We start from the raw sequence: 13,827 nt of genomic DNA on the forward strand, positions 1-13,827 counted from the left end.
CCTGCACTTGTTTCTGAGTGTACTGATATGCAAAATTGTTCCTTCTCCCTTTTCCTCCCCTGCCACGTAGCGTGCCCAGAACTCTTTTTAAAACCAAATTTACCCAGAGCTACCAAGTTACCCAGTTTAAGGAAAGAGTCTTTTGGCCAGTCCATGTTTTTGAGGCGTACACTCCAATGCATTGTCATATTTGTAATTCCTGCTTCTATCCTTTGAAATCAGCACTGTAGTTACCAAAACACATCAGGATGGAGGTAGTCAGAAACCGGGACTGGCTCAAAATCTCCCTTCTTGAAGTGGGCCAACTGACATCACTTCTTACCTGAAGCACCAAAGGTTTTATTTTTTTTTATTTTATCTGGCTGTTTCCTTCTCCTGCTCCTTTGTACTTCCAGCTCTGTCAGAACCAAGGCTGGGATCTGGTGCCATGAGCCTTAATTTGCAGATACCTACTAACGTTTTCCCCTACTTTATAGCCCCTCCAAATGTATTTTAGTCTACCTGTTACAGTAACAATCCTTGGCTGAGATCCCTGCACCAGGAGTCCTTCTGAAATCATGGACTGTAAATCCGGTCAGTAGGCATCGCATTGTGCAATGACCATGAATTTCCCACCCACCAGGGCTGTGACCACCGCCTCTGCACCATCCCTAGTCCCAGCTAATCTGGGGGTCAGAAATCAAACTCATATCTGTCCGCATGGCAGTGCATAGCACTGCCACTGACCCACCACGCAGGAAAGCCAAAGGTTTTAATTTAAAATATTTCAAAGATACATTATCTTAGTTATTTTAAAGGGTGCCACATTTGATTTGAAAATGTGGCACCCTTCGGAAGCCTTTTTTGAGGTAGCCAAAGACAGAAAAAGAAAGGTAAAAAATACTTGAAGTTGACAACATAACAATTTTTTGCCTTGGTGCATCTCAAAACTACTTAACTAATTTTTATGAAATTTGGCTGGCTGAGAGGGATTTACTATGTATCCTTCCCAGCCAAGCCTCAGGAATAAAATGGGTACATTCTTAGTGAGTGAAAACTGCAACATAGCACAGAAGTAGGGTTATAACCGTAATTATAGTTGTTCGGAAGTGAGTTCCATCTTTCTATCAAATCTCAGTTGTAACAAACTGAAGTCTTATGCCTTAAAGAAATTCTTGTACTGTACTTTATTTGATCTGTCAGTCAAATTCAACTGCAGCAAACTAGTCTTCATAAGAAATAAACGTCAGCCCCCACAGCCTATTTGTTATATAAAAAAAGGAAAACTGTATTCCATTCATCATCTACATCACTCCCCTATGTGCATGAATGTCATTCACTAAGAAACTGTGTGAGCTTTGCTGATTCTTTAAAGGGCTGCAGAGAGCCTGGAGACAAATTGACTAGATCTGAAAATCAGGAAAAGAACCTACAATCTCGCTGGGGTTGTTGCTGAGCAGTGAAACCTGCCAAGATATGCATGCACACTCTCTCACTAGGTGCTGACCATTGATGGGATTTGTGTTTGCATGGAGGATATGAACTGTGAGCTCTATAACGTCAGTGTTATTAAACCCCAGAGGGGAGGCAGTAGGCTACAGTGTTGCAAAACCAGGAAACTCTGGCTGGCAAAATGACCACAGACTTAAATTGAATTCTTATACCATATTTAGTCCTCAAACCTATGTTTATGTCCATCCGGGATTATGTGGAATTTTTTTTTTTATTATCATTGATCTACTACAAAGGAGAAGCAGGCCCTGAAGTAGGTTATTTCTTGTCTTTAAAATTTGGGGAAGAGGTGATGAGGTTCAACACATAATACTTAAAGGTAAAGCTATTTCCCTGCTAATCGCTTTGCAGAATCATTATCAAAGATGTCTATATGGATATTTCTGTCTTTCACAAGTCATTTCCTTCGCTTTTTGATCTAGCAGTCATAGAGATGGTGGTAGATTACAGTGTCATAATTGCATGATTAATGATTTCATTTTGGGTTCAAGCAGAAGGCACTAGTTGAGTCGAATGGGGAGAAGATACAATTTTTCAGTAATGGCAGGGAGGGGATTTAAGGAACTACAGTCAGGAGAAATAGCATTTGCTCCCCCCCTTTTTTTTTTTTTGTATTTTTGTTCTAAGATTGTGATTCTTAATTCAGTCCTATGGGATCCATAAAGCAAATTTGTTTTTCAGAGATCCACCATGAAGATACAAGCATTATATATGCATTCAGTAACCTCACACATAGGAAATGTGTTTTCAGTTGTATCTCATGCATATTCATGGTGGATCTTCTGAAAATTGAACTGGCTAGGGGGCTCCTATAAAACTGAGTTGAAAATCACTGCTGCAAGGTGAAAGAAACCCTTTGTTGTGTCAGACAGAGTTACAAGGTTTAGGACACAGCAAAAACTCTGTGCTGGGAATGAAGAGTTTGAGTCCATATACTTCTTTGTCAACGGAGAATGCTGGTCCCAGTCAAAGAAATGAGGGAGAATGAAAATCGGCAGTGATCCCATATATCAAATTGCTGTAGAAACTGTGGCGGTCTCAGGCGTCGTCCATCATGGAGCAGAATGACAGCTGATTCAACAACAGCCAGGTCACTGTTGTTAATTTCAACCTCCTTACATGCACCCAAGTTGTTTTCTGTCGCTCTTGAGAAAGTTAAAATTTCTAGACACTGGCTGAACAGTGCAGTCCATTCACTGATTGGGAGGTGGGTGTGGGGGGTGGAGAAGAGACCAGACACAAAATCTTACAATGTTATCTCTCGTGTCAATGCTTATATGGGGCTTAGAGGAAGTGCTAGAGATACAAAAAAAAATGGAAATGGAATCATTAGCTGGAGTCGATAAAAAAGAACAAGCAAACAAAAGAAGGAATAGAAGAAAAGGTTACAGGTTCCACTGCTGAGCACATAGGGGGTAATTTTCAAAGGAGTTACGCGCATAAATGTAACTACTATTGTAGCAATTTTCAAAAGCCATTTACTCACGTAAAGTGCACTTATGTGAATAAATCCTTTGGATAATTCAATGGCATATATTGTAGAAATTTTCAAAAGCCCACTTACTCGAGTAAAGTGCATTTACATGCGTAAAACCCATATTTACGCATGTAAATGCTTTTAAAAATCTGGCCCATTATGTTTACGTTAATGTTCCTACCTCGTGTTCCTTGTAAACCGATTTGATATGATTGAGATCATGAAAGTCGGTATAGAAAAGAGTTAAATAAGTAAATAAATATATTTAATCTGATTACACGAGGACATTGGTAAATTGTCTTCAGCCCTCATGGTTGTGTCTGTATTGCATGCCATCCAGAGCGAAGATACTAGTGAGGAACAATACATGAGGTGCAAGTTATTAAATCTGATTCAGAGAAAAACTGATTTGATAAGACAGGCCTACTTTAGGGGTAAGGAACCTTTAGTACTTGGCTGCATACTGGTCAGGTTTTCATATAATGTCTCCAGTGTGTGCAAACCTATCTCATGCATATTCATAGAGGATACCCTGAAAACCAATTGGCTATGGCCGTCAAGAACTGGAGGTTCCCCATCCCTGGCCTAATGGCTTGCTCTTTTTTTTTTTACCTTGTTAGTTTCTCGTGCTGCTTTGGGCTTCCAGCTCAGTTGGAACTAGCCTCTGTTGGGCTACAATACCATGAAACGTCATTCACAACTACCGAAGATGTATCCCTATTTTTACATTACCTCTGCCAACTCAGGCCAATGACATTCCTTGGCTCTGGTCCCCACAAATCGCAGCTCCAACTGGAAACTTAAGCCTGGCCACTAGGTGTTGCCATTATGCAATGACTGGGACTTCCTCCAACCCTGGCGATCCCAGTACATCAAACCCAGATCTTCCATATGGCAGTGCACAGCTATTGGCATTGAGTTACTGGGTTAGCCCCAATATGCTTACTCTTTGTGATAAATGAATCAAGCAATTTTTTTATCAATGAAATAACCATGCTAAGCATTGTCAAAATCCTTCCAAAGTCTTATCTGAGGTGGCCTCTAAATGATAGACTACAAGAATGAGAGAGGCAATGAATATCATTAAGTTGTCTTGTTGAACAGAAAATTGGTCTAAATTGATTGTTCTCAACCCAGTCCTTACAAGCATCCTAGCCACACTGGTGTCCTGGTTATCCATATTTGTATACATAAAACCTTGAGGCAATATATGTAAACATTATTGATGTATATTTATTATGGATAATCTGAAAACCAGACCAACTAGGTGCTATGGTGCCAACCACAGAAAATATTGATATTAGACTTACTCTAACACACATTAAGTGTAGGTTGGGCCATCAGAAATCCAGGAGTAAACCAACTCCCATACCAGTATAGCACTAACTGCAAGCTCTCAAACAGTAACAACCTTACCGAGGCTGGGCAGACTTAATGGGCCACTTGGGTCTTTTTCTACCATCATTTAATATGTTACCATGTTGTTAAGAAAAGGCAACACTTTAGATATTACAAATGGCTCTAAAATATGAATAGCACCTCCTATTAGGAAAACAGAACATGCCAGACTGCTATAGATCTCTACAAAGAAACTGTATGTTAGCAGAATACCTCACCTTGGTCACACGTGCAGAATATAAGACAGACCCTCACCAAATACAGAATAAATAGACCATAAAGTATAAATAAAAATGTGTAGGAAAACCTCAACAAGCCAAACTAGAAATATCATTATGCCTCATAAAATATCAAACAATAAAATCACAAAAATATAAAACATCAATCATAATAGTAAAACCACACTAATAAAAAGAACTAATATTTCAAAACAGCTGACAAATAGAACATCCAATAATTAAAAACGCATATAATTTTTAAAACATTTTCCCAACATCACTAAAATATTTCAAAATAGACAAAATAACACACAATATTTAAAACTAATAAGGATAAACGCTCTCCCCTGCTCTTCATACCTGGGAACTTTTGATTTCCAGGTGCCCTGAGATTGCCATGTATTAGCAGGGGGAGGAGGAGACACACACACACACACACACATGCACATATGCTCTATCTCTCACTCTCTAACACATTCTCAATTTCAGGGCACCTGAAATCAAAAGTTCTCAGGTAAATAGCTCTTTAGGTCCTAGCCAGCAGGCTAATGCCCTGCAGAACTTACCCACTTCCTTTATTTGGTCAGCATTGATTTCCAGTTTCTTTTCCTCTTCTCTAGTGGTAGAGGACCTTTGGTGACATCCTGAAAACACAATAGTCCCATACAAACATCCAGCCCCAGGCACCAAAAAGCATGAGGCCCCTTCTCCAGCTGTCAAACGTATGGTGCACTTCCACTTTAAGAGCAAGCACTCGCAGTGCTGTGACTCTCTCATTCTCTCCTGAACTGCTCCCACCACTGCAGACCTTTCTATCTGTCCCAGTCTAGCACTGCTCTAGTTACTCTCTCCTAATGGCCAGCTCCTCATTGGTTGTCCTCCTCAGTCCCTCAGTCTTGCTGGCCCGCTCAGGCATATATCTATTTTATTTATTTTCCTATTTATTAGACACCTTATGATGAACTCTAGGCAACTTACAGTACAAACATTCATAATAAATACATAAGAGACAATACAAATAAAGAAATAAAAATATAAAAGAAATAAAATACAATAAATCCACAGGTCAAAAGCACCATAAAATAGTCCGCAAGCACTATACAGATGTTTCTCCTCGGCAGCCTGCATGCACCATACCAACTCTTCCTCTGTTGGTCTCCCCAGTCCCATAGCGTCGGGAAAACCCTCAGAGGCAGTAGAAAAGAGCAGCAGCAATGGCACAGGTGGCGGTTGGTTCTGGGTGGCAGAGGGCCCCTTGGCTCTGGGCCTGCACTGGTGTTCCCCTAGCATCGTTCAGGCCCTGCAACCTGGCAAATGAAGACTGGTACCCTGGTGGGGAAGTGCTGCTCTTCTCTCCTGTTTCTTACAGCAGCAGCTGCTTCTTCCTACCCATTCAGGCCCAGAAAAGAAAGTGGCATCATGGCCTTGTGTAGATGGGAAGAAGCAGATGCCATCATCATCACCTCTGAACCGTGGCGTGGTAAGTGGTCACCTAGTGCGTCCTGCAGCCCTGGTTATATGTTTACTTTCATGCACACAGAGCCCCAGCCTATTTTAGTACAGTCATTTATGTGCACAAAACTGGGTTTTATGTGCATAAATGGCTTTGAAAATTACCCCCAAAATTACCAAATGGAGTCTGATCTAAGTTCCATTTAGCCCAGCTTCCTGACTCTGGTATGGAAAGCCATAAGTGGATGCTTAGAAGAAGGGTCTAAGCATATATAGCATTTGAACAGGAAACATACCTGTTACTTTAGACTACAGCTTTTCCAGTTGCCCAGTCCATGTTTTCCAGCCTCTAGACTGCAGGACTAGCTCTGGGAAAATGTGGAACTGCAGCTTAGGCTGGTTCCCTAATTAAGGAGGGATTCAGGCAGCTTAAGAGAGATGCTGAGGGCACAGTGTTATGCCTTCCACCACCCATGCTGGAACTTTTATTTGGAAGAGAAGCTAAGCAGTTTGTGGAATCCAAGCTGCCCTGCAAAAGTCTCTGTATCTACAGAAAAGTAAAAACTCTGCCATTATCCTTTCATTTTCCATCAGCTCCCTTCTCCTCTGTGCTTTCCCCTTCCACCCCAAATATCTAATTCGAGAACAGGAGTGCCCAACTCCATTCCTCAAGAGCCACAAACAAGTCTGGTTTTCATGATATTCACAATAAATATGTATGAGATAGATCTGCATGGACTGCATCCACTGTATGCAGATCTATCTCATACATATTCATTGTGGATATCCTGAAAACTAGGCCTGTTTGTGGCTCTTGAGGACCGAAGTTGGCTATCCCTGATCTACAGGGTGTAGCAAACCCTGATTATGCAAAACGAATACCTTAATAATCAGCCAAAACATCAACAGTAAGATTTTGTTTTATTACAGACAGTATAGCTGGACATAACTGGAGGGGTTTGCAAGTGTATATATTTTGGAGACTGTAGAATGACTTAAAATATCCTGGTTACAGTTTTACAGTTTCTGACATACCCCATTTTGCTTCATCTGTTCAATTGATTTGTCCTAACCCTTATCAAAGTCACAGGTCTTGCTTTAGATTTTATGTGCTGTGTAAATTAAGGTGGATTCTCCTGCTTAGAAGATAATGCTACAGCCGATATAGGCACTGCCCTCTCCTGCTTAGAGACAGCCATGACACGGGTTCCTCACACAGCAGTTTTCATACGGAGACACTCTGAGTGACTGATGACACTCCCCACAAAACTTGCTCCATCGGTGCAGTGTCAGCGCAATCCAGGAAGGAAATACTGCTAGGCACTCCCCTCATAGGAGACTGTTTCTGCTGGCAGGACTGCAGCGGATAAACAGACAGAATTGCTGTAGATAATTGTGCTGCCCACTGGCACTGAGTTATAAGCTTGAAAGTGAAGGAGAGGGCCAGGATACAGTGGCTGAGCAGACTAATAGAATTTCTGACCACGACATACCCAGTAGCTTATTGGTGCTTAAGTGCATTTCTTATCTAAGAGAGTGAAGCCATGGATAGCTTCCTCCCCCTTCAGGCCTTGCATGTCTGAGAAGGCACAGCCAGAACTGTAAATCAGTATGATGTCCAGTGGCCTAGCAGAAAAAGTAATCCTCTGGCTCAAGTCATCTGCTTAAAAGCTTCTGCTGCTGGGATACAATCTGCAGGGACCATCTTCCCAGAAGGCAATGGATATGTTGTGTATCATATTCACTACAGAATGATATGAACAGAGCTTTTCTAGTCTCCACAATGTGTACCTAAGGAAAAAAATATGGCTTCAGGTATGCTTTTCTAATCATTAATTATTGTGCTTTTCACTGACAGATAACGGAATAGGGATGTGAAGGAGAAAACATTTTGTTTCATTTCAAACCCCAATTCATTTCTTTTGTTTCAAAACAAAAACAAATAATTTTCATTTTTTCCTTTGATTTGTTTGCCATTAAAGTCAGTGGAGGAAGCATTGCAGCCTAAATTAAACTCTAGAATTGGGTTTTCTAATCGATTGTCTTAGAATTTGTGGGAAGAAATCATCAGAAAGGGGAAAGAACTCCAAGATACCTAAAAGACTGTGAAGTGACACCAAAATTGGCATGAATAGCCTAAGGCTCCATAAAGAGGCAATGGGGTACGAGCATTGGCAGGAGTTCTTCAAGTCATTGTGAGAGGTGCAAAGAAGCAGCAAAAGTGAGAAAAATACCCCAAGGCTCTAAAAGAGGACACCAGCAACAGTGACATGAACCCTTGAAGGCATCACAAGTGGCAAACTGGCACCAAAAGTGGCATCAGTATCCTAAGGCACCACGAAAGGGGAATGAAGCAGAAAAGGTGGCAGAAAAATCCCCAAGGCAGGCACTGAAAAAGGGGTCAAGCAGCACAAAGAAGGGGTTAATAAACATGTGGATATAACCTGAAGATGTAGTGTATTTGGATTTTCAGAAGGCATTTGACAAAGTTCCTCATGAGAGGCTTCTAAGAAAAGTAAAAAGTCATAGGATAGGAGGCGATGTCCTTTCGTGGATTACAAACTGTTTGAAAGACAGGAATCAGAGAGTAGGATTAAATGGTCAATTTTCTCAGTGGAAAAGGGTAAACAGTGGAGTGCCTCAGGGATCTGTACTTGGACTGGTGCTTTTCAATATATTTATAAATGATCTGGAAAGGAACACAGCGAGTGAGGTTATCAAATTTGCAGATGACACAAAATTATTCAGAGTAGTTAAATCACAAGCGGATTGTGATAAATTGCAGGAGGACCTTGTGAGACTGGAAAATTGGGCATCCAAATGGCAGATAAAATGTAATGTGGATAAGTGCAGCAAGGTGATGCATATAGGGAGAAATAACCCATGCTATAGTTACACGATGTTAGGTTCCATATTAGGAGCTACCACACAGGAAAGAGATCTAGGCGTCATAGTGGATAACACATTGAAATCGTTGGCTCATTGTGCTGCGGGTGTCAAAAAAGCAAACAGAATGTTAGGAATTGTTAGGAAGGAAATGGTGAATAAAACGGAAAATGTCATAATCCTGTATCACTCCATGGTGAGACCGCACCTTGAATACTGTGTACAGTTCAGGTCACCGCATCTCAAGAAAGATATAGTTGCGATGGAGAAGGTACAGAGAAAGGTGACCTGAATGATAAAGGGGATGGAATGCCTCCCCTATGAGGAAAGACTAAAGAGGTTAAGGCTGCTCATCTTGGAGAAGAGACTGCTGAGGGGGGATATGATAGAGATCTTTAAAATCATGAGAAGTCTAGAATGGGTAAATATGAATCGGTTATTTACTCTTACAGATAATAGAAGGACTAGGGGGCACTCCATGACGTTGGCATTTAAAACTGGTCAGAGAAAGTTCTTTTTCACTCAATGCATGATTAGACTCTGGAGTTTGTTGCCAGGGGATGTGGTTGGTGCAGTTAGTGTAGCTGGATTTAGGAAAGGTTTGGATAGGTTCTTGGAAGAGAAGTCCATTACCTGTTATTAATCAAGTTGACTTAGAAAATAGCCACTGCTATTACTAGCATCAGTAGCGTGGGATATACTTGGTTTTTGGGTGCTTGCCAGGTACTTGTAGCCTGGATTGGCTACTGTTGGTGACGGGATGCTGGCCTTGATGGACCCTTGGTCTAACCCAGTATGCAATTTCTTATGTTCTTATGTTCTTACAAAAACAGCATGAGATGTGCAAAGCAGCCCCCCAGACTGGCAAGAACAACTCAAAGTGTAAGGTCTGGGTATGACAGCAAGGCACAAAGACTCCCCAAGGTGTAGCCTTGAGGGATATAGTAGCAAGGCAGAGTAGCATGGAAGATGCCAGTTATTCTGTTGAAGCACATTGCCAATTGTCAGATTCAGTACAAGAAAATGCCCTGTGATAAGAATCTTTTTTTTTTAATAGGCCTTTATGTACATCCCCTGCTTGACCTTGACCTAGCTGTTGGGTGGAATTTTGATTTCCTTATGAAATGGACTTTCTTACGGAGACTGTTTTCACATGCAGGACATCTAAATGGTTTCTCTAATGACTGTAGTGTGGTTTTCCTGGAAAGTGGTGAGGGTTGCTTTATTTAGACATTTTTTCCATTATTCTTAAGGTCATTAGGCTGTTCCTGATTTTCTGGCTTTGCATGAGATCTCACTATTCTAACTTATATCATATTCAGAAGATCAAAATGGTTAATCTTGTGCAACTTTTATATTGTGTGTGTATTTTTTCCTTCTGAATGAGGGCTTTTTTTTGGACAAACCACCCCAATATAATCAACCATTAAACAGGTTGGGAGAACCAGGCTGAGATTGTGGAGGGGTTGGAGAAAAGGAAGAGCTACAGAACAGGTGCTAAACCATGCCATGGTAGTGAAAACTGTATTTTTTGTTTACTTTTTTACATTTTTGTTCAGGGGACAAAACATTTCAGTATAACAAGAAGAAAGCAAGTGTGGGAGAACCAGGTGGGATCATTGTATCAGGACTAGAACAAGACAAAGAACCACAAAATAGGTGGATGGGGAGGAGAATTTTTTTTAAATCTTTTTTTTTAGGGGTGAAAAACAAACACCCCAAGTACAACCAAGAAACAAACAACAGTAAAAAAAAAACACCAACATGGAAGTACCTAGACTCCCTTCCATATAATTAGACAATGCCATAGCAGGTAGGCGGAGCAGTAGAAATGGTGGCACTAGGAATATAGCAGCAAATCCCCTATGATGGTTCTAGGGGTATGGCAGGTAAGCCTGTGCCACCAAGTCCCCTATGATGGAATTAGTGATATGGCAGGTAGGCATCAGGCAGCAAATTTCATATGCTGGTATAAGGGGCATGACAGTTAGGCATGTGCCAGCATGTCCCCTATGGTGGAATTAGGGATATAGTTCTGCCTTTTCCTAACCCTGACATGACTGATTTTGTTACAGATGGTTTGGATATTAAAATGATTTTATATAATCTAAGTGGTACTGTAACTGACTGTATGCTCACTTACTGTGCCATGCTAATGTGTGTTTGTGGAGAACCCAGAGACAATGCACCATTAGTTCTGACACATCTGAAATTAGTAACAGGCTCCATGATACAGCCTTGTATGCTTCAGTCTCTGCACTGAACTCAGTACTCAACTCGTGCCCATTGCCTACATTGCCCATACTATCCACTGCCCAAATAGACAGACAAAATTAGTAGCAGTACTGCAAACAACTCTCCACACTTTGCCTCCACCCTTCCCCAAGGGAGAGAAAAAACTGCAATACACTGACACAGAGCTTCTGCTGCAGTGCTTGCCTGTCTTGCTCTGCTGACTGGCACAGTGACAGTCTGACAGATAAAATAAGCAAAGTTAACTAAGAACTCAGAGAGAGCTAGAATAGTGTCCTTCACAGACAATGTTTTCAGAAGGAATGCACGGCAAATCCCAGACATGTTCCATCTTCAAGATCTGTGTCATTGGATCCCATGCGCAGTGAAGGGAGGGATTAGAAGAATGCTTCAGTGCAATACATCATCTCTATTGTCTCCTTGACATGTCCTACCCATGTCTGATAAGGCCGTGAGGTCACAATGACTCACTTGAAAGGGCTGGCTGACTGCTATACTTAGTATCAAATTCTAACTGTACATCTGTTGCTCTCACTGATTTCTATGGGGCCATTTACTTTAATGGCTCATAGAAATGAATGTGGCAAAAACAAATGAAATGATTCGTTTAATTCGAGGGGCCCTCTCTATTCATTTCAGAGACTCCCCCCAAAAAAAACGAATTAGACCCAATTCATTTTGGGTAGCCCATTCATTTTAAACAAATTCACATCCCTATAGAGGAAACATGAATAGTCTTCCTTCTTTTGTCCCTGTATAATATATATCTCACCATTCTTCTTCCCCCTTACTCATAGAGGTCACATGGGTCATCATTGACTGTCCCCTTTCTCTCTAAGGGAAGAAGCGATGCTGTCCACTTACTTTGAAACGATCGATGACCTCCTCTCCTCATTTGGGCCAGTCCGGGACTGCTCTCGCAACAACGGTGGTTGCACCCGCAATTTCAAATGTGTGTCGGACCGGAAGGTTGATTCCACGGGTTGTGTGGTATGTATGCCCTTCTTCTCTTAAGCCTTAAGGAAAGGACTCATGTTGAACGCCTGTGAGTATAAGCATCAGCTCTGTGGGTGGCATAGTTGCTTGAGTACTTCCAATATTTTCTCCTGCACTTCTGTGGACTAGGATCTGAGAGCTCCATGCTGCAGGGCTGGAGGAGGGGAAGGCTGGAAGGTAGTGCTTCTGTATCCTTCCTACTGCTCCTGAGTCCCCCTGTAGCTTTGGGAATGGCTGCTGGAATGTCTGACCAATGGGACGGGTTGTAGGGGACAAGAGAGCAGCAGCTGTGTAGGATAGACAGTTTTCCTGCCTTTGATCTGCCCTGAGATTGAGTGGAGATGGTGAGGGCTGCTAATAGAGAGACTGGGAAAGGGAAAGAGGGTTTGAGAGAGGGACAAGTGTTATGGGGGGGTGGGGGATGAGAGGGGCTGAAAGGATCTTTGGAAGATGAGAAGAGGGAATGCCAGTTGGGAGATAGAAAGACTGGTTGTAGAAGGGGATACTGGCTGGAGCAGAGAATGCTGCTGTAAGGGTCTGGGAGAGGAACTGAAAGAAGAAATCCTGGCTGGGAAAGAAGAAGAGGAACTGTGAGCGGAAGAGGGGCTGATAGTAAAGCTCTTCGAAAGGGAGAGGAGTAGACACAGACTGTGAGGGCAAGATGTCCTAGAAGAGGGGATATTGGCTGTGAGAAGGTGAAAGGAGCTGAGAGAAGGAGATATATGCTTAGACAGAGGACACAGACTGTGAGAAAAAAAGGTACTAAATTGAGGGGTTAGGTGAAGGGAACGTAAGAGGGAGAAGAGGGGGTGGAGAGGACTGGGAAAAGGTCTGAGGAAGGGTCTAATAAGGGAGATAAGGGAAGAGAAGGGTTATGAGAAGAGAGATATAAAGGGGTGAGTTGAGGGATAGTACGCAGTGGCAGGAGCAGATGAGACTGAGAGGTGAGAAAAGATAATGAGATGTGGAGAGACAGTTGGCAGATAGAAAGGGATATACACATGATGAAAAATTACAGAAATGATAAAGAAATGAGAAGAAGACCAGAAAATAGGTTTGAAAAGAAAATAAATGAGAAAACTAAGAGAAAACAAAGAATAAATGGAAGCAGAGGATAGAGTCAAACATGCAAAAGTTGAAAAATAGTTTATTTTAAGTTTGATGGAAATTTCTTTGCTACTTGGGATGGATCAAGGCCGGGGAGGTGGGTGGTATCTGCTCATTTTCTTCCAGCCTTGCAGTCATTGGGGTAAATAAGGTATTTTACTGGAAGAATAAAGAAGAGGGAAAAGATTGTAGTGGTGATGCTGTGGGCTAAAATTCTCTCTAAAAAACGTCTCCCCCTTGGCAGCTCTGATATTAAGAGAGTCTGTGATCAGGGCTTGAATTGAGGCTTGTAACCTGCTCCTGATTACAACAATTTAAAAAATCCATGCACCTGTTATATCTCACAGGAGACAGGAGTTATCTCTGGGGTTTTCAAGCTGAGGGCAGAAAGAACCACATGCCATGTTATTCATAAGCTGTTACTAACAGTCAAAGGAAGCAGGGTTTACAGGGAAGGTTTTGCAGTGGTCTGAATCCTTCCCACAAGAGTGCGCCCAACAAATTAATTGGGAACAAGTTTGTTCCTCCCCTTGGCCTTTGGATTGTGGA

The 13,827-nt window shown here is 41.8% G+C and overlaps 1 protein-coding gene across 3 annotated transcripts in view; it reads left to right on the forward strand.

Moving 5' to 3' along the window:
- The window catches only part of ASTN2 (astrotactin 2), a 1,130,819-nt gene that overhangs the window by 257,584 nt on the left and 859,408 nt on the right, over positions 1-13,827 (forward strand). For all 3 annotated transcript variants that reach the window (XM_029612108.1, XM_029612110.1, XM_029612109.1), the window contains one exon: positions 12,015-12,165. In XM_029612108.1, coding sequence (XP_029467968.1) covers positions 12,015-12,165 — 151 coding nt within the window. The remainder of the gene's footprint in view (positions 1-12,014; positions 12,166-13,827) is intronic.

Source organism: Rhinatrema bivittatum, chromosome 8 (assembly GCF_901001135.1).
Source record: "Rhinatrema bivittatum chromosome 8, aRhiBiv1.1, whole genome shotgun sequence".
NCBI lineage: Eukaryota > Metazoa > Chordata > Amphibia > Gymnophiona > Rhinatrematidae > Rhinatrema > Rhinatrema bivittatum.